Below are 19,056 nucleotides of genomic sequence, written 5' to 3'. Positions count from 1 at the left end.
CGTTGTTTAGGACTGGCAGCTCGAAATAAGACAAAAGGTAAAGTCAAGCGGTCCGTTGTTTAGGACTGGCAGCTTGAAACAAGATAGAAAGTAGACTCAAGCGGTCCGTTGTTTAGGACTAGTAGCTTGAAACAAGATAAACTCAAGCAGTCCGTTGTTTAGGACTAGCAGCTTGAAACAATTGGGGACTGAAACAAAAGGATACGACCAAACAAGACTTTTGGGTGACTGGTGCAACCATGTATGAATTGATATTGTGTATATGTTGTGTATATATGAATGTATGAATCTGTGACAGTATTAATGTCTGAATGTATGATTGTATGAATGTATGAATTTATGAATGTATGAATGTATGAGTAAAGCTTGTAAGACCGTATTCAGTGTATGTGACAGACAAACTTGATGAGACTAGACAGAACTGGTAAGGTGTGAAGTAGACCAACGTTGCAGTACTACACACTTAGCAAACTTCCTTGGAGATGATCTCGTTGAGGACAAAAGTAACAATTGATGTCTTCTAGGGGGGAGAACCCATTAAAAGCCTGGAAAAAGTCGCCATTTGTAAGCCAACGCAGAAATCTCTTCCGTTGACACACTTTAGTCATCGTGCCTTTTCTTTGTTTTTTTTGTTTTCTTTTTGAATCCCTAACTTTTGCCTGGATCGCCCTTTCGGGTTTTCAATCCACCGGGAGTATATTCCTTTTTTATGCCCCTAATTTTTGCCTGGACCGCCCTTTCGGGTTTTCAGTCCACCGAGGCGCTCTCTATTGCCTAAGCCGCCTTTTCTGGTTTTCGACTTAACGAGCTCCTTTTTTTTTTCTTTTTTTCTTTTTTTTTTTTTGAAAGCTTCCCACAGTGTTTAGCCATGCTTGTTCAATAGGGCTTAACCACCTTTGAGGAGAATGTTGATGCGCCCTTCCTTTACTTTCGAGTCCTACAATGCACTTATTTGTTTATGCTTTCAAGAGACGTGAAAAAGTTTTATGAATTTTGCTTCAGAATATTATCATCAAAGAAATAGAAGAAATTTTGGAAAAAATGAAATAAATGAGAATTCCAAGTAAAGGGCAAAGGCTCAAATTTTATTGATTGAATGGTGGCCCGCTAAAGGCGTGACTCCATAGATATTTACAAAATTTGGAAAAATGGTAATTTAAAATGGAGAGGTACTTTGAACTTCATAACTCTAAATTTCTAACAACTTTGAATTCCGCTGCTTTTGATGCTTCAGATTGGAGATTCTTTGATAGCAGGTATGTCCCAAGTGGATTGTGCCAGACTGGATGCAGTTACTTTGTCTTTTCTTTTTATCCTTAACTTTTGCATAGACCGCCCTTTCGGGTTTTCAGCCTATCAGGATGATTTTCTGTTTAATGTCTCTAACTTTTGCCTGGACCGCCCTTTCGGGTTTTCAGTCCACCGAGACGCTCATTCTTGCCTAAGCCGCCCTTTCAGGTTTTCGACTTACCGAGCTGTTCTTAAAATTTTTAGACAAAGTATTTCTTGACTGCATCCGCGTTTACAGTACGTGGAAGTTCTTCACCATCCATGGTTTGAAGAGTCATGGCACCACCGGAGAAGGCTCTTTTGACAACATATGGACCTTCATAGTTAGGCGTCCACTTGCCCCTGGAGTCTGGTTGGAAAGTAAAAATCTTTTTGAGCACAAGATCACCTTCTTTGAATTCACGGGGACGAACTTTCTTGTCAAAAGCCTGCTTCATCCTCTTTTGATATATTTGACCATGACACAGGGCAGTCATGCGCTTTTCCTCAATCAGATTCAATTGATCATACCTACTTTGGACCCATTCAGCCTCTGATAACTCAGCTTCCATCAGAACTCTCATTGAAGGAATCTCAACTTCTACGGGAAGTACAACCTCCATACCATATACCAAAGAGAAAGGAGTTGCCCCTGTTGACGTGCGTATGGAAGTACGATATCCGTGTAATGCAAAGGGAAGCATCTCATGCCAATCTTTATATGTCACCACCATCTTCTGGACGATCTTCTTTATGTTCTTATTTGCAGCTTCGACAGCACCATTCATCTGAGGTCTGTAAGGCGAAGAATTATGATGCTCAATCTTGAAATCATCACATAAATCTTTCATCATCTTGTTGTTTAGATTTGTCCCATTGTCTGTAATGATCCGGTTAGGGACACCGTAGCGGCAGATAATATGATTCTTGATAAACTTGACCACCACTTGCTTGGTCACATTAGCATATGATGCTGCTTCAACCCACTTGGTGAAATAGTCAATAGCCACTAGAATGAAGCGGTGCCCGTTTGACGCTTTTGGTTCAATCCTTCCAATCATGTCAATGCCACACATAGAGAAAGGCCAGGGAGACGAAAGAACATTGAGTGCAGTCGGCGGCACATGAATCTTATTGGCATAGATCTGACACTTATGACATTTTCTGGCGTGTTTGTAACAATCAGCTTCCATCGTCATCCAATAATAACCCGCTCTCAATAGCTTCTTAGTCATTGCATGCCCGCTTGAATGAGTTCCGAAGGAGCCTTCATGTATTTCATGCATCAATAAATCAGCCTCGTGCTTGTCCACACATTTGAGCAATACCATGTCAAAGTTTCTTTTATACAAAACGTCCCCGTTCAGGAAGAAATTGCCAGACAGTCTTCTTAGAGTCTTCGTGTCTTTATTGGATGCCCCGAGTGGATACTCTTGACTCCGAAGGAAACACTCGATATCATGGAACCATGGCTTGTCATCAACAACTTCTTCAGCAGCGAATACATGAGCAGGTCTTTCAAGACGTATGATACGGATCAAAGGCACTTCATTCCAACGATTTATTTGGTACATCAAAGACAGGGTAGCGAGAGCATCTGCCATCTGGTTCTCATCACGAGGGATGTGGTGTAGCTCGACTTTGTTGAAGAAGGTCAGTAATCGTCTTGCATAATCTTTGTAGGGGACCAAGCCGGGGTGACGAGTCTCCCATTCTCCTGTGATCTGATTGATTACGAGGGTTGAGTCACCATAAATGTCGAGGATCTTGATTCTCAAATCAATGGCTTCTTCGAGACCCATAATACATGCTTCGTATTCTGCCATGTTGTTTGTACAGTCAAATGTCAGTCTGGCAGTGAAGGGGATATGTGCACCCTCAGGAGTAATAATGATTGCCCCTATTCTGCTTCCATAAACATTAACAGCTTCGTCGAAGATTAGACCCCATCTTGATTCAGGATCTGGACCTTCTCCGAATAACGGCTCGTCACAATCTTTCATCTTCAGATACATAATCTCTTCATCAGGAAAGTCGAACTTGATAGGCTGATAATCCTCAACTGGTTGGTGAGCTAAATGATCTGCAATGATACTCCCTTTGATTGCTTTCTGGGTACGGTACTCGATGTCATATTCAGATAACAACATCTGCCACCGGGCGATTCTTCCTGTTACTGCAGCTTTCTCGAAGATGTACTTGATCAGATCCATTTTAGAAATCAACCAAGTAGTATGATTAATCATATTGTGACGAAGGCGTTTGGCAGCCCAAGCTAGAGCACAACATGTCTTTTCGAGCATGGAATATCGAGACTCACAATCAGTAAACTTCTTGCTTAAGTAATAAATAGCGTGCTCCTTTCTTCCAGTTTCATCTTGTTGCCCGAGTACACAACCCATAGAATCTTCTAACACAGTCAGGTACATGATCAGAGGTCTTCCTTCAACTGGAGGGATAAGGATTGGAGGTTCTAGCAAATACTCTTTGATGCTGTCAAAGGCTTTCTGGCACTCTTCTGTCCACACAATACCTTGCTCTTTGCGGAGTAGCTTGAATATCGGCCCACATATTGCAGTCATATGAGAAATAAAACGGGAGATATAGTTCAGTCGTCCGAGAAACCCTCTTACTTGTTTTTCTGTTTGTGGAGCGGGCATCTCTCTGATAGCTCTGACCTTGTCGGGATCTACTTCAATACCTTTCTGGCTGACAATGAAGCCCAAAAGCTTTCCGGATCTGACGCCAAAGGTGCACTTGTTAGGATTCAAACGGAGTTGATACTTTCTCAGTCGTTGGAACATCTTCAGCAAATACTCGACATGCTCATCTTCAGTACTTGACTTGACAATCATATCATCTACATAAACCTCAATCTCTTTGTGCATCATGTCATGGAAAAGAGTAGTCATACCTCTCTGATAAGTAGCACCTGCATTTATTAACCCAAACGGCATTACTCTGTAACAGAAAGTGCCCCAAGGTGTAATGAAAGATGTCTTCTCTCTATCTTCGGGTGCCATCTTGATCTGATTGTACCCGGAGAAACCATCCATGAAGGAGAAAACTTTGGATTTTGCAGTATTGTCAACCAGTACATCAATGTGAGGCAGTGGAAAATCATCTTTGGGACTAGCTTTGTTCAGATCACGGTAATCAACACACATTCTGACTTTGCCATCTTTCTTCGAAACAGGGACAATGTTGGCAAGCCACTGAGGGTATTCTGATGTGACAAGGAAACCTGCGTCAATCTGTTTCTGTACTTCTTCTTTAATCTTGAGGGCCATATCAAGACGGGCTCTTCTCAACTTCTGCTTGACCGGTGGACATTCAGGTTTCAACGGCAAACGGTGCACCACAATATCAGTATCTAGGCCTGGCATATCTCTGTACGACCAAGCAAATATATCAACATATTCTCTGAGAAGTTTTATTACTCGCTTCTTGACCCTTGCTTCAAGTGATGCCCCAATCTTGACCTCCTTCTTGTCTTCTTCAGTACCCAAGTTGATCACCTCTATTACTTCCCCATAAGGCTGAATGGCATTTCTTTCTCGTTCATGTAACCGAGAGATTTCATCGGGAATCTCTTCATTCTCTTCCTCTTCCGCCTCAAACACAGGGGATTCAAAGTTGGGAGAGACCATAGGGCTATGTCGTTCAAAGGGTTCATTGATGTTTAATCTGCACATATGATTGATGATTTTAGAAAATAAGTAAAATGCAGATTTTTCGAAGGTGAATTACATTTTTTGGTTTTCTGTTTTACCATTTTTCAGAAAAAGCACAAAAGAAAAATAAAACAAAAGTCGGGAACAAAACGACATTGTTATTTAATTGATGACAATTTCTTGAAGCAAAGGGCCCTAGATAGATTCACTTTCGCCTGGGGCGGGGCGAAAGGATTTTTTGAAAAAGCATAAAAACAAATACATTACTTGGACAAGTGAGCAACAAAAGGAACATCTACAGCGACCCAATTGTGGCTAGACTCTCCGTGAGTCACGAAGCTTCGTGGTATCCCCTCAGGATTGTCTTCAATGATATCATTGGCTTCTGACAGGGCATTAATAAAGCCCGCACTGTGGAAAGTCTCTCTTGCTGGCACGACGACATTCCAAGGCAAATCAGTTGACGGAGAGAAACCCAGACCTTCTCGACGCTTGTTCTCTGGCAATTCTATCAACTTCCCCCAGCTTGCAGATCCTCCAGCTTGTACTATGCTCTGAGCATCTTTTAGAGAGGAAATAGATGCTTCACTCTTCTTGGTATTCTCTTTTTCCACGGCAAGTCCCTGGAATGACGTCCCCTCAACACTGTCGGCCTTGATAAAAGAGAAAGACGACAAATGGCTTACTAACAGGGCTTCCTCCCCATTCACAGTTATCAGCTTCCCATTATGCACAAACTTCAGCTTCTGGTGCAATGTAGAGGTTACTGCCCCAGCTTTATGAATCCAAGGGCGACCTAGCAAGCAACTGTATGATGCCCGGATGTCTATCACTTGAAATGTAATCTGGAAGATCTGCGGCCCAACTGTAATAGGCAGATCCACCTCCCCATGGACATCCTTCCTCGAACCATCAAAAGCCTTTACCATTACCTCACTTTGTCTTAAAGGTGTGCCCTTGTAAGAGAGCTGGTCATAAGTTGTTTTGGCCATCACATTTAGAGACGAACCGGTGTCTATCAGCACATTTGACAAAGTGTCGGTCTTACAATTCACAGATATGTGCAAAGCCAGATTATGGTTCCTTCCTTCTTTCGGAAGCTCTTCATCACTGAAACTCAGGTTGTTGCATGCAGTGATGTTCCCCACTATTCCTCCGAATTGACCAACAGTCACATCGTAGTCCACAAAAGCTTGTTCCAGGACCTTCATTAAAGCCTCCTTGTGAGCATCAGAATTCAGCAGTAGCGACATTATGGATATCTTTGATGGAGTCTGCATCTGTTGATCAACCACCTTGTACTCACTCTTCTTGATTAGCTTGAGAATCTCATCAATCTCAGAATTTGCATTGGTCCCACTAGACTGACCGATATCTTTGACTGCACTGGGATCTTTAGCTTGGGTCTCCTCGATTACCGGAGCACTAGCTTTCTTTGGGAGCACCACAGGAACAATACGCCCATTTCTTAGCACTCTACTGACTTCAGCGACATTCCCTACAGACGGCAAAGGTGGTATTGGAACTTCACGACCGTCCTCTATCATAGTGGCATTGTACTTATAAGGAATGGCTTTCTCAGAAGCATAAGGCATCGGACCAGGCAAACAGATCACTAGAGGAGCAGCAACTGACTTTCGACTGTCGTAGAATATCTCCAAAGGCTCCTCTGAAGTTATAACACATACATCATCACACTTTCTTTCAACAACAAGTTCTCCTTGGTCTAAAAGTCCTTGAATATCATCTTTTACTTTCTGACAACCTTGAGGATCTAGAAGACACACTTCACAGGCGGCATGATCATGTTCAAAGAGAGACGCTTGACACATCTTGGTATGTATAGGGACCAAAGGTGTCCGGATGTGTTGGACGTTCAGGATGAGATGAGTCTTCTGGCAATCTTCGATCATGTTGACAGTTGTGGTACCATGGTTTGGTAACGGATTGGTTCGAACATTTGGTGTTGAGTCTGTGAAGGTTATCTTCTTGTCATCGATCAGCTTCTGGACTGCATTCTTCAAGGCATAACAGTTCTCAGTATCATGACCTGGGGACCCTTGGTGAAAAGCACAAGTCTGGCGAGGTTTATACCATGCCGGTGGTTTCTCTGGCACTGGAAGAGGTGCTCTAAGTTGAACCAAATTCTTACTGAGCAACCCTGGGAGTAACTCTGCATATGTCACGGGAATTGGGTCAATTTTTAATCTGGTATTTTGTGGCCGAGGCTTTTGTTGTTGGTATGGTTGTTGGGGATATTGTTGGTATGGTTGTTGAGGATATTGTTGGTATGGTTGTTGGGGATATTGTGGAAGGTATTGTTGTTGTTGAGGATATTGTTGATGTTGGGGATATTGTTGTGGGGGATATTGTGGGAATTGAGGTTGTTGTGGATATTGTGAGAATTGAGGTTGGCCATTTGGTGGTTGGATGGTATTGGTAGCAGGTGTGATGGCAGCAATGTGTTGATAGGCTGGATAATTTTGTTGAGGCCTCCTATGGGCCACCATACGACCTCTTGTTCTTTCTTTTTCGGGAGGTGATTCCCAGACTTCTTGGTTCCACTTGCAGATGTCCCTTCTTTTACTAAACGTCCTTCTCGGACTCCTTCTTCCAACCGTACATCCGTAGCAACCATCTCAGCAAAGTCCTTGGGAGTACTTCCGACCATATTCACATAATAAAACTGATTGAGAGTTTTTAAGAAGAGCTTGGTCATCTCCTTCTCTTCTATGCGCGGGCTGACTTGGGCAGCGGCATCCCTCCACCGCTGGGCATACTCTTTGAATGTTTCTTTGTCTCCCTGAGTCATAGCTTGTAGGTCACTTCGATCTGGGGCCATATCCACATTGTAACTGTATTGCTCCACAAAAGCATCACACAGATCTTGGAAAGTTTGGATATTTGTTTTATCTAGATTCATGTACCATTTTGAGGCAGGACTAGCCAAACTTTCATGGAAGAAATAGATAAGGACTGAATCATCCTTGGAATAGGCAGACATTCTTCTCACATACATTGTTAGATGTTCCTCAGGACAGGATTTTCCCTTATACTTCTCGAAGTCTGGTACCTTGAACTTGTGGGGTATTTGAACATTTGGCACTAAACAGAGATCTTAAGCAGTCTTCCCAAATACTTTCTTCCTGTGGAGGGCTCTCACATCTCGCTGAATTTCATCATATTTTTGCTGCAAGTCATTCACTCTATCATAGGCTTCCATATCCCCTGAATGGTAGATGGGCTCTTCTTCTTGTGGAATGGTATGCATCACAGGTGCTGAATAGGTCATAGCGGCTGGAGGAGCTCTTACAAGAGGCGGAGGAACATAAGCTGCATTTTGCTGAGTAGGCATCGGCATTTCTGATATAACAGGGCGAAATACTTCACTGAGACAAACAGGCACACCCCAAGGTCGTACTTCACAAGCAATGGGGCGGAGTATTTCACCAGCAGTAAAGGGCGAGAACCGAGGTGCAGAGCGCTGCGGAGCAGAAGGTGTTGGAGTATTGGCACATATTGTCCATTCAGGGGCAGCAGAAGCGGCAGCAGAGGCGGATGTTTCAGCCTGAGTTCTGCCAGGAGGAGGAGGCGGTGGTGCTTGTGCTTGAGATTGTGCTTGAGCTTGTGCTTGAGCCTGAGCCAGTGCTTGAGCTTGAGCTTGTGCTTGAACGAGTGCTTGAGCTTGTGCTTCAGCTTGTGCTTGAGCTCGAACCTGTGCTTCTGCCATTGTCTTCATCATTTCAGCCATCTCATCCATCTTAGTCTGCATGGTTGACATCTCTTCGCGGAGCACTCGATTTTCTTGTTCGAGATAATCCATCTTCTTCTTAACGTTTGCTCGAGTGTAGATAGTGCGGGTGGGCTTGTAGCTGATACGTGGGGCCACCTTCTGAAACGGGCTGACTTTCTGGAAAGGAAAACTTGTGTGAGACTCTGGATTTGAAACTATGGAATGCAAAATGATGCATGATGTTATGCAAAAATAGACATATTTTAATTTATCGAAGGACTTAGAAAAGCAAATTTGTAAACATTGTAATGGAAAATTTCATTGAATAATTAAAGTACGAGATAATTCCCTTTCTAACAACCAAGCCAAGGGATAAACTTACAAATATAAAATGCTATAAGCTAATTCCCTTTCTAACAGACTGAGCCAAGGGATAGGCTCCAAAGGACATAAACAAGAACATAAAACAACTGGGAGACTCTCAAACTCCTACTCCTCGAAATCTGGGTGCGGCTCAGCATAGAGATCCATGCGCCTCTTCTTATTCCCTGGAATCCGGTCAAGTATGACATTTTTTTCTTTGATGATGGCTTCTAAGCGGGCAATTTCAATGCCCCTCCGGTGACTTTCCCGATTCTTTTTCTCTAATAAATCCATAATTACCTCATAATCTTGTTCCTTCTTGCGGAGCATTCTTTCCAAGACGGCTTTTTCACGGTTGGATGCATGCAAACGCTCTTGGTACTCTTCCTTGGTCTCCGGGAGTAAGGGTAATGGTATTTCCGGATCAGTCGCAGTCAAGTACCTTGGTATGGTGTAAGGCATACGGAAAGCCGTAGCTCTGTCTATAACCCACTGAGTGTAAGATTCATGTGCAAAGCTCTGCTTTTTTCCCAGCTGGATCCCATCAAACTTACGAACGGTATACCAGGCTTGCACAAACCGCATTCTCAAATCTATATGAACCTCACTATTAAGGTAGAACTCGCTGGATAAGGAAATACTATCAGGCTTCCCTTTCAAAGGATATCCGTACTGGCGCATAGCAAGAGTCGGATTATAAGTGATTCCTCCATCTGTACCAATAAGGGGCACATTCTCAAATTCCCCACAACTTCCAATGATTCCTTCAGTGTCAGCAGCAGGATGAGCCCAAACGATGTCGGCCGGGGTGAGAGGCATAAGTCTTTCAGACCAAGAAGCTTTCCCGATGTCAGTCTTAGAGAAGACGGCTCTGGGCAAGTGTGAAGCAAACCATTTGTATAACATAGGTGCACAGCAAACAATGGTTCCACCCTCTTGGCGCTGTCTATAGTGGATGGAGTGGTAAGTATCTGCGAGGAGGGTAGGGACCGGGTTATTAGTGAGGAAGATTTTGATTGCATTGATATCGACAAAGTTGTCCATGTTGGGAAACAGGAAGAGGCCATATATGAGTAAGGCGAGAACGGATTCAAAGGCATCGGTCTTTTTGGCTTTGGCAAAGTCAGAGGCTTTTCGGTAGAGGAATTTGGCGGTTAGGCCTTGGAAACCGTTTTTGATGGTAAAATGGGGTAGGGATATGTCGGAAGGCTTGAGGTGAAGGGCTTTTGCAATATCTGATGCCGTAGGGGCGGGTTCAAGACCATTGAAGGGTAATTCTTTGGACACCGGTAAGCCAACCCAATAGGAATACTCCTCGAGCGTGGGGACCAAGTGATAGTCCGGGAAAGTAAAGCAATGATAAGCCGGGTCATAAAACTGCACCAAAGTTTCCAAAATGCCATCGTCCACCCTCACCTTGATGAGGTCAAGTAACCTCCCATAATGATTTCGGAACCTCTTAGGATTAACTACTTGATCTCCTAGCTCCCTTAGTCTTGTCAAATCCGGTTTCTTGAAACTATACTTCTTAATGCTCCTTGTCTGTGGATTCATCTACAATGTTTACAAAAGAAAAACTTGTCTAAATCCTTCGATAATTTTATGAATGGAAAAGAATATTTATGAATAAATGCATGTATGCGTGTTTATGCTCAAAGTACATAGAATACATGGTGGTGAGGTTAAGTCCACCTGTTGGGGTCAAGGGTAACAACGCCATTTGGTAAGGACTATGGTTTTGAATTGCACTCGTAACAAAGGTTCTACCAAGTTCCCAAATTACAACTACCCTTATGAACATATCGGTGCGTAGGACTGCTCCTAGTCCAATAATATTCGTAAGGAAGTCTAGTTTGAGTGTAGTATCACGTGACGACTAAAGTCAAGACTGCTCTTGGTTTAGCCACCGCACTACGTCCTAAAAGAGGCCAAGATGGGTTAAGGGTGATCTAAAGGTCCTCAACATTTGAAGGATTTCAAAAATAATAATGCCAATCACGACTGCTCATGGTGACATAGTACTACTCTTGAAACCCACGTTGAGTGGAGTTATATCACATGCACACATATCGCAGGACCGCTCCTGGTATGGCACTATGATCGTACCCCGTCCTATCTTATTTTTCACTCAAGCCCGGGTGTAGGACTTATGATCTCACCACTCACGTTTTAAGAAAGGAGAAAGAAGAAGGGAGAACAGACATATACACGAATTTCCATCTTTTATTTTTATTTTTTTAAGCAAGTAATAGCACAAAAATTAAATAAGACCAAGTTAGGCTCAACCCTCTTAGGGGTATCCCCAGTGAAGTCGCCATTTCTGTCGCGTCATTTTTCGGAGATCAAGGTTATTTGATTAGCTTTTTGACTCACTAAATTTATTTCACGACTGAACAATTTTATTTTTTAAGAAAAGGGGAAAAAAAATTCAAACACCCCATTTTGAAAAGATTTAGGGTTCGGGGGTTAGTTACATAAAGGGAAGGTCTTAGCACCCTTTATGTCCGTAGTACTCTACGGGAACCTCTTGGTTTTATTTAATTAGTGTGCTATAACTTGCTTATTTTTTTTGAAAAAAAGGATTTGAAATGATAAAAGAAAGGAGGACCTAATTATCTACATTTTATTGATTTGGAAGAACAAAGTCCTCTGCCTACGTACCCGTGAGGGATCAAAATCACGTAGTTCGTGGTAAAAATTGACGTTTGATTGGTTATGTGTTTTTTATTAGTTTGAAAAAGGTTTTAAAATGGAAAAAGCCAAATGGCAAAATGAATTTGTTTGTATTTTTTATATTAAAGAAAAATTACTTGAAATGGATTAGAATTGATTTGAAATTTGTTTAAGAAAAAAATAAAAAAAGACGTCACTTGATTTAAGATCAAGGTTTATTTTAAAAAAAGATTTTTTGATTTTTGTTATATGCATGTTTTTGTTGTTTTTGAATGATAACTAACAGAGCATAAATAATAAAAGCGTAGGTATCTCGTAGTGACGTTGTATCACTTTAAGAACCTCTAACCTAATCTAGGACATAAGAATAAATCATACACACACACACGGGCACATGCACCTAAGCTATTACAAAAAACCTATTATACATGCTATGGTATGCGATAAAATAAATAAATTACATTGAACCTATATTTACATTCTAAACTATGTGCAAAACGAAAAAAAGAAGTAAATTACATTAAGCCTACTATACATTCTAATGATTTAAAAATGACTAAAATAAAATATGCGAATGCGAATTAAAATGATATAAGATGCAGCAAAATAAAATACAATTGGAATTAAAATAAAGATGCATGATAGATAAAAGTAAAAAAAAGAAAAATGAATGCAGGTGGGGTTCAGGAATTAAAATGGGAGTGTGCAGGAATAAATAAACAAGTGAGTTGGGCTTAAGGGAAATGAACCGGGTCGGTTTACTTACGGGCGGGTCGGTTTGTTTAAGGGTTTTGAAATGGAGGCCATTTGATCTGGAATCAACGGTCAGGAAAAGCGAGGGTGCATGCTAAAGCATGCACCCACGCATACTGGAATACAACAGTCATATATATGGGATGTAAGCTTCAGAATCCATCATTTTGAAACTTTCTTTCTCTCTCATTCCCCCATTCCTCTCGTTTCTCTCCTCCCATTCCTTCATCTCCGACGAGAATTGGGTGGCGGCCGGCCGTTAGGAACGGCGGCGCCGCCGTACAAAAACACCTGCAAACCTCTTCTTTGATTTCCTACGCGCTATTCTACCCTCTATTCGTCTCTAACCTCGAAAAAAAAATTAAAAAAAACAAACCCTAATGTCCTAAATCTACAAATCAAAATTGTCCCCTCTGTTTCGTTTTTGTTTTAAACCGATTTCGTACCACTACTCAATTTCTGACCTCAAAATTATTGAAAAGAGATTAGGACAAAAAGGCTACCTTTGGCGTTGTCTTTGGATCCGCTAACGATTGGTTGCTTCGCGGTGGTGTGAACTTCGGCCGCTGCTTCCTTCAGATTATGGAATCAGTTTCACTTCTTCCTATTCTCTTCTTCTGTCTTTTGAATCGATGCTGCCGTTTATCCGTTTGAGACCTGTTGTGCTTGCCGAGTCCGATGGTGTGTAAGTGCCACTGGATTTTTCTGTGTGTTGTGCGATTCTGTCCTCTGCAGTTTTTTCCGTGTCTCTGCTGGTTCTTGCGCGTCTCTCTGCAATTTTTTTCCGTCCCTCTGCTGGTTTGTGCGTCTTGTATTTATAGGGTAAGGGTTCGAGACAACTTAGGGAGCACGCTCCTTTGTTTGTTGCGGAGTTTTGTGGCTGGATTAGGATGAGGCTAGCGAAACATGAATGAACTTGGACGTGGATTGGGATTCGGAAGCAACAGAATGCAAGAGTGTGACAGGCTGTTCTTGTGGATTGGGATTGAGACGAGATGAACATTGGGATTGAGACGAGATGAACATGCGTGTGACATGCTGTGATTCTGTACTTGGACTTATTTTTGGGTTTTTAACAAATAGAAAAATAAATAAGAAATACAATTAACAAAAGGATAAAAATAAAAGAGGATAACTACATGGACTTGATTTTTTGGGACTTATCGCCTAAATAGAAAGAAATAAAATGTAAAAAAAAATAAAACGAGGTAAACACATATATACATTTTTTTTGATTTTTATCTTCTAATTAATAAGTAAATAAAAAATTTGGATTTATCTAAAAAGAAAATAACAAAAGGATTAAAAGAAATAATGACTTGGTAAAAAACTTTAAAGTTGAATTTGATTAAGAAAGAAAAATTTAAAAGATGGAAATAAAGAATAATAAAAAATGATAGAGAGAAAAGGGTTCAATTCGGAATTGAATATGAGGTATTTTAAAATACCTTTCTGTCGAATTTCTAACTGAAAATCGAAGATTTGATCAGGGTTACGTGACGCGTGTCAATGTGACCTTAGGTCAAAAATTGGGGTATGACAGATAGTTATATGGATTTGAGGATACGAACCAAGGAAGCAATAAATACCAGCGGTATCTTCATTCGATGCATGCATTACACCGTTTTCCTGTTTTTTTATTTAAGCTATAGTCCAAACCTTTTATTCAACCAATTAGAGTTTTTCATTCTTTGGTACGCTTGTTTCAACAGTTTGGGCGAATTCGACGGGAATTGACGCATACCAATACGCTGAAGTATCCGAATTCGGTACTTGCAAATTGGTTTGTGGTTCTCTATGTAGTACACGAATTATGTAACTATGTCCAATACCAAACCAAAGAAAGAAAGAAAAAAGCAAACAGAAATGGAACATAAGAGAGATGACAAAATTGGAGATGTATTGATGTGGTGAACCTTCTTAATAACGAAGGATAGAGTATATATATATATTCATAATAATATGGCATCAGGTTCTTGTTTATACACTTAGCAACATAGAATGAAAATTGGATGGACATATATAATATATAAGAAAAGCAACGACTTGTTTTCTTTCTTCCATATATTACTTTAATAAACTTCATGATCACACTCATCTATAATTTATATAATTAGTTGTCCATACCATGTATTATATACAAGGACATCGTACAATATAAAATATATGTTAGATCATCACTACTACTAGGTCAAAAAAAAAAAACATTCAAAGCTTCCATCATCAATAAATATCTTATGCTCAAAGAAAGTGGCATAGTGTAGTTATAAAACTAAGCTCACAAGGTAGAGCAATGTTACTTAAAAAAACGTGTAGAGCAATTTGAAATTAAATCTACAAAACCCAAAATTGATACAAGCTAAACACAGAGGTCACTAAGACCTGCCAATATTCGCTCAACAAACCAATCCTTAAAATACTCACACTCACTTGACAGCATGGGAACAAAATAGCCAATTAACAAAACAAATAGTGATAATACTTATATAAGAACAAGACTAGATTCACATGACAAAACACAATATCAATGAAAAAGGACACATCCAAAAGCTGATTTCCCTAGCCAAAACCTAAGCAAATAAGTCATGATATAAGCTACAACAAGAGATTACAATGTGGTTGTATTTTTATTTATTTTTTGAATAAATTTGTTTGTAGTTTTTAGGAACAATAAACAAAATTATTTTAAATGTGAGTGTTCAACAAGGATTTTTTTTTTTTTTTTGAACTTTACCAGCTATCAATTTCCTGCTGGGGTTTTGAACCAAGCTTCCTTGCACGCTCCCAACATTCCATTCTCATCATCCCCATACGAGGCCCATATACCATGCTCATGTCAATTTGTCACAAAAGCCACAAATTAATAAAAGCATATTCACAAAATCCAAATCAGATTGCAGACAAAAGTAGATATTTTTCTTGCAGTGATGTTTTTATTTTATCATAAGAATAACATACAAAAGTAGAACTTAATTTATAACAGACGCATAGAGACAGAAAAAGCCTTTCGTTCTCATTCGAAGTTGACAATTGCACTATCAATGGATTGAAATGTGACAGTTTGGCAGAGAATATTGGAGCAGTCAAAGAATAAGGACACAGCTCCTAAGTAACATAGCTTCTGACGTTACGGAGCTTCTGAAGTCACACAGCTCCTGAACATAGCTTCTGACGTTACAGAGCTTCTGAAGTTACATAGCTTCTGAGTTCTGATGCAAGTTTCATTTAGCTTTGTAATTTCATTTACATTTAGCTTGCATTTACATTTCATGTAGTTAGTTAGAAGTGATAGTGATGACGTGTCACTCTAAGCTCCTATATAAACAATGCTTGTAACTGTTTTTCATTCAATGAAAGAACTGTAACTGTTTCTCAATTCTCTCTTCTTCTTCAAGCTTCGTCAAGCTTCATCCATGGCAGATTCCATGGTTTCTTTGTTCTTAGATGGTATCAGAGCAAGATTTTCTTGCTCTGCTTCCGCACATTGAAGATTGAACGTTAGATAAGTTCATCTTCTTCGTTCACTCTGTTTTCTATTCTCTTTTCACCGATTCGCTTTGATTTTGCGTTTCTGGTTTTCATTGTTCTTTCTTGAACAATTTCTCATTTCTTCTTTGAATCTTTGATCGAATTCTTCTTCAATATGGTGCGAAACAACAACAATCAGGATCAAAGCCTTGATCCTTACTATGTTCACTCTTCAGATAATTCCACAACGGTTACGGTTACACCGCAATTGAATGGTGAAAATTATCACTCGTGGTCTATGAAGATGCGAAGAGCACTTGCAATGAAGAACAAATTTAAGTTTGTTGATGGATCTATACCTGTACCAGATGAAGATGATTTGAGCTATGCTGGATGGGAAAGGTGCAATAATCTTGTTCATACTTGGATAATCAATTCTATTGAACCTTCAATTGCACAAAGTGTGGTTTTTATAGAAAATGCTGTGGATATGTGGAATGATTTAAAGGATAGATTCATGAGAGGAGATAGAATTAGGGTTGCTCAATTGCAAGAAGAAATTGCGAATCTGAAGCAAGGAAACAAGAAAGTTATTGAATTTTTCACTGAATTGAGAGGTTTATAGGAAGAACTGGATCAGTATAGGCCTAAGCCTCAATGTACATGTCCAGTTGCTTGTGTTTGTTTGGCTATGAGGAACAACAAAGCATTCAGAGCAGAAGATAGGATTATCAAGTTTCTGATGGGACTGAGTGAAGAGTACCAAGGGGTAACATCACAAGTGCTGTTGATGGATCCTTTGCCTCAGATTAATAGAGTTTTCTCAATGGTTTTACAGCAAGAGAGAAAGATGCAATACAATACAGTATCATCACCAGTTTTGGATGATACTGCTTCTGGGTTGATCAATGCCATAGATGGTCAGAGACAATTTGGAAGAGGAAGAGGAAATGGTTTTTCTCAAGGAAGAGGAAGAGGAAATCCCAGAGTTTGTAGTTTTTGTAATAGAACTAATCATATAGTTGAAACATGCTACAAGAAGCATGGTTATCCTCCTAATTGGGGAAGAGGAGGTGGAAACTCTTTTGCTAATGCTAACTTTGTGGAATGTGAAGATACTGAATCTAAAGGAAGCACTTCTGCTGGGAAAAATGATGAGAGTGGAATGATGCTGACTAAGGATCAGTACCAGAATCTGATAGCACTTTTGGAGAGAAGTAATGTTGAAGCTAAAGGTTCAACAAACATGATAAAAACCAATGGCTCAGGTGTAAACATTGGAGGTAAACTATTTATCAATAATGCTATTTGCAAAATTGATGATAATAGCTGGATTGTTGATACTGGTGCAACACACCATACTTGTCATGATTTGAGTTGGTTCACTAGTTATAGGGACATTACACCTATAAGTGTCACTTTACCAAACGAGACTATTGTGGAAGCTTGTCATAGAGGAAGTGTCAAGTTATCACACACTCTACACATACATGATGTGTTATATTTGCCAGATTTTGCTGTAAATCTTATATCAGTCTCAAAGTTATGCAAAGAACAAGATTGCATTGTGAATTTTGAGGCCAACCAGTGTATTATACAGGCAAAGAAGGATATGAGGAAGATTGGTTTGGCTGAAGAGATAGATGGACTCTATTACTTGAAGGCTGAAAAAGGAACACAAAAACAAGTCAAAATTTCAAGTATTTCTGCTTCTAATAACAAGTCTGATAATGTAGTGCCCTCTGGTATTCTATGGCATCTTAGACTTGGGCATCTATCTCATGATAGAATGCTATGCATGAATAAAATGTATAGTTACATTTCTGTAAGTGATCATGTGGCTTGTGATATATGTCAAATGGCCAGACAAAAGAAATTACCTTTCTCTATTAGTAAAAATAATGCACATACTGTGTTTGAACTTGTGCATGTTGATATTTGGGGTCCTTTCTCTACTGAATCTATTCATGGTTTCAAGTATTTTTTGACTATTTTGGATGACTATAGTAGACATGTTTGGGTGGTTATGATGAAAACTAAATCAGAAGCTTCAGACAAGATCAGAAGCTTTGTCTACATGATAGAAAATCAATTTGAAAAGAAAGTGAAGTCCATCAGGAGTGATAATGGTCCTGAGTTTCTTATGCAAGATTTCTATGCTAAAAGAGGCATACTACATCAAAGAAGTTGTGTATATACACCACAACAGAATGGAAGGGTAGAAAGAAGACATCAGCATATACTGAACATTAGCAGAGCCTTAATGTTTCAGTCAAGATTGCCCAAGAAGTTCTGGTCTTATGCAGTGTTACATGCTGTATTTCTTTTGAATAGAATACCAACTAAGATCTTGCAAAATAAGTCATCTTATGAGATGTTATATAATAAAACACCTGATTTGTGTGAGCTTAAGGTGTTTGGATGCTTGAGTTATGCATCTACTTTGTCTATTAACAGACACAAATTTGACCCTAGAGCCAAGAAATGTGCTTTTCTAGACTATAAATCAGGAATGAAAGGGTACATATTAGTAGACATTCACAATTCTGAAGTGTTTGTATCCAGAAATGTGAAGTTCTTTGATTTGGAGTTCCCATTTCATTCTTCATCCTTGAATCCTGTTCCCAACACTCACATTTATCTAGACAGCAGACATGACTTGTCTGCTAAGTCACCTAATGACACAACAGTTTGTATTCAAAGTAATATTAATACTGATACAGATGATAATGAAAATGTCTCTGAAGCTGATACTATAGCTGATGACACTCAGGAGCTTCATGATGTTAATGAAGTTGAAGCACCAGTGCCCATTAGAAAGTGGGCGCGGTTATGGTGCATAAGTAAAATCCTTATGCACCCTGCATAAATCCAGAAATGGTTTTTGTGAGTTGTACTCCAAAACCATTAGATGTACTTAATGGTTTCCAGCACTCTGCATAAAATTATAGTATGTTGTACTCCAAAACCATTTCTGGATTTATGCAGGGTGCATAAGGATTTCTTTATGCACCATAACCACACCCTTAGAAAGTCTCAAAGAGTTACTCAACCTCCTGCACACTTGAAAGACTATGTTTGTGACTCTGTTGTATACCCTATGACAAACTATATGTCTTACTC

General features: G+C 39.9%; 3 protein-coding genes and 1 pseudogene across 3 annotated transcripts; 1 reads left to right on the top strand and 3 right to left on the bottom strand.

Moving 5' to 3' along the window:
- Positions 1-1,490: 1,490 nt before the first annotated feature.
- LOC146903870 (uncharacterized) lies at positions 1,491-8,361 on the bottom strand (annotated as a pseudogene).
- On the bottom strand, positions 8,062-8,812 carry LOC146903869 (uncharacterized). The gene has a single exon (XM_085725644.1). The coding sequence runs from the start codon at positions 8,764-8,766 to the stop codon at positions 8,062-8,064; it is 705 nt and encodes a 234-aa protein (XP_085581770.1). The 5' UTR covers positions 8,767-8,812.
- Positions 8,813-8,969: 157 nt separating this feature from the next.
- On the bottom strand, positions 8,970-13,659 carry LOC146903868 (uncharacterized). The gene has a single exon (XM_085725787.1). The coding sequence runs from the start codon at positions 10,591-10,593 to the stop codon at positions 9,166-9,168; it is 1,428 nt and encodes a 475-aa protein (XP_085581913.1). The 5' UTR covers positions 10,594-13,659; the 3' UTR covers positions 8,970-9,165.
- Positions 13,660-16,108: 2,449 nt separating this feature from the next.
- On the top strand, positions 16,109-16,558 carry LOC146903867 (uncharacterized). Its single transcript, XM_085725642.1, has one exon. The coding sequence runs from the start codon at positions 16,109-16,111 to the stop codon at positions 16,556-16,558; it is 450 nt and encodes a 149-aa protein (XP_085581768.1).
- The last annotated feature ends 2,498 nt before the right edge of the window (positions 16,559-19,056 follow it).

This window comes from Medicago sativa, chromosome 7 (assembly GCF_051527215.1).
Source record: "Medicago sativa cultivar Bolivia chromosome 7, Bolivia_mono, whole genome shotgun sequence".
NCBI classification, from domain to species: domain Eukaryota; kingdom Viridiplantae; phylum Streptophyta; class Magnoliopsida; order Fabales; family Fabaceae; genus Medicago; species Medicago sativa.
The sequence above is the reverse complement of the archived record's forward strand: the minus strand, read 5'-3'. Positions and strand labels throughout refer to the sequence as shown.

What these genes read in the sequence shown, in the direction of transcription:
- LOC146903869 (XM_085725644.1), bottom strand. Translation starts at nt 8,766, where the DNA reads ATGGATTATCTCGAACAAGAAAATCGAGTGCTCCGCGAAGAGATGTCA.
- LOC146903868 (XM_085725787.1), bottom strand. Translation starts at nt 10,593, where the DNA reads ATGAATCCACAGACAAGGAGCATTAAGAAGTATAGTTTCAAGAAACCG.
- LOC146903867 (XM_085725642.1), top strand. Translation starts at nt 16,109, where the DNA reads ATGGTGCGAAACAACAACAATCAGGATCAAAGCCTTGATCCTTACTAT.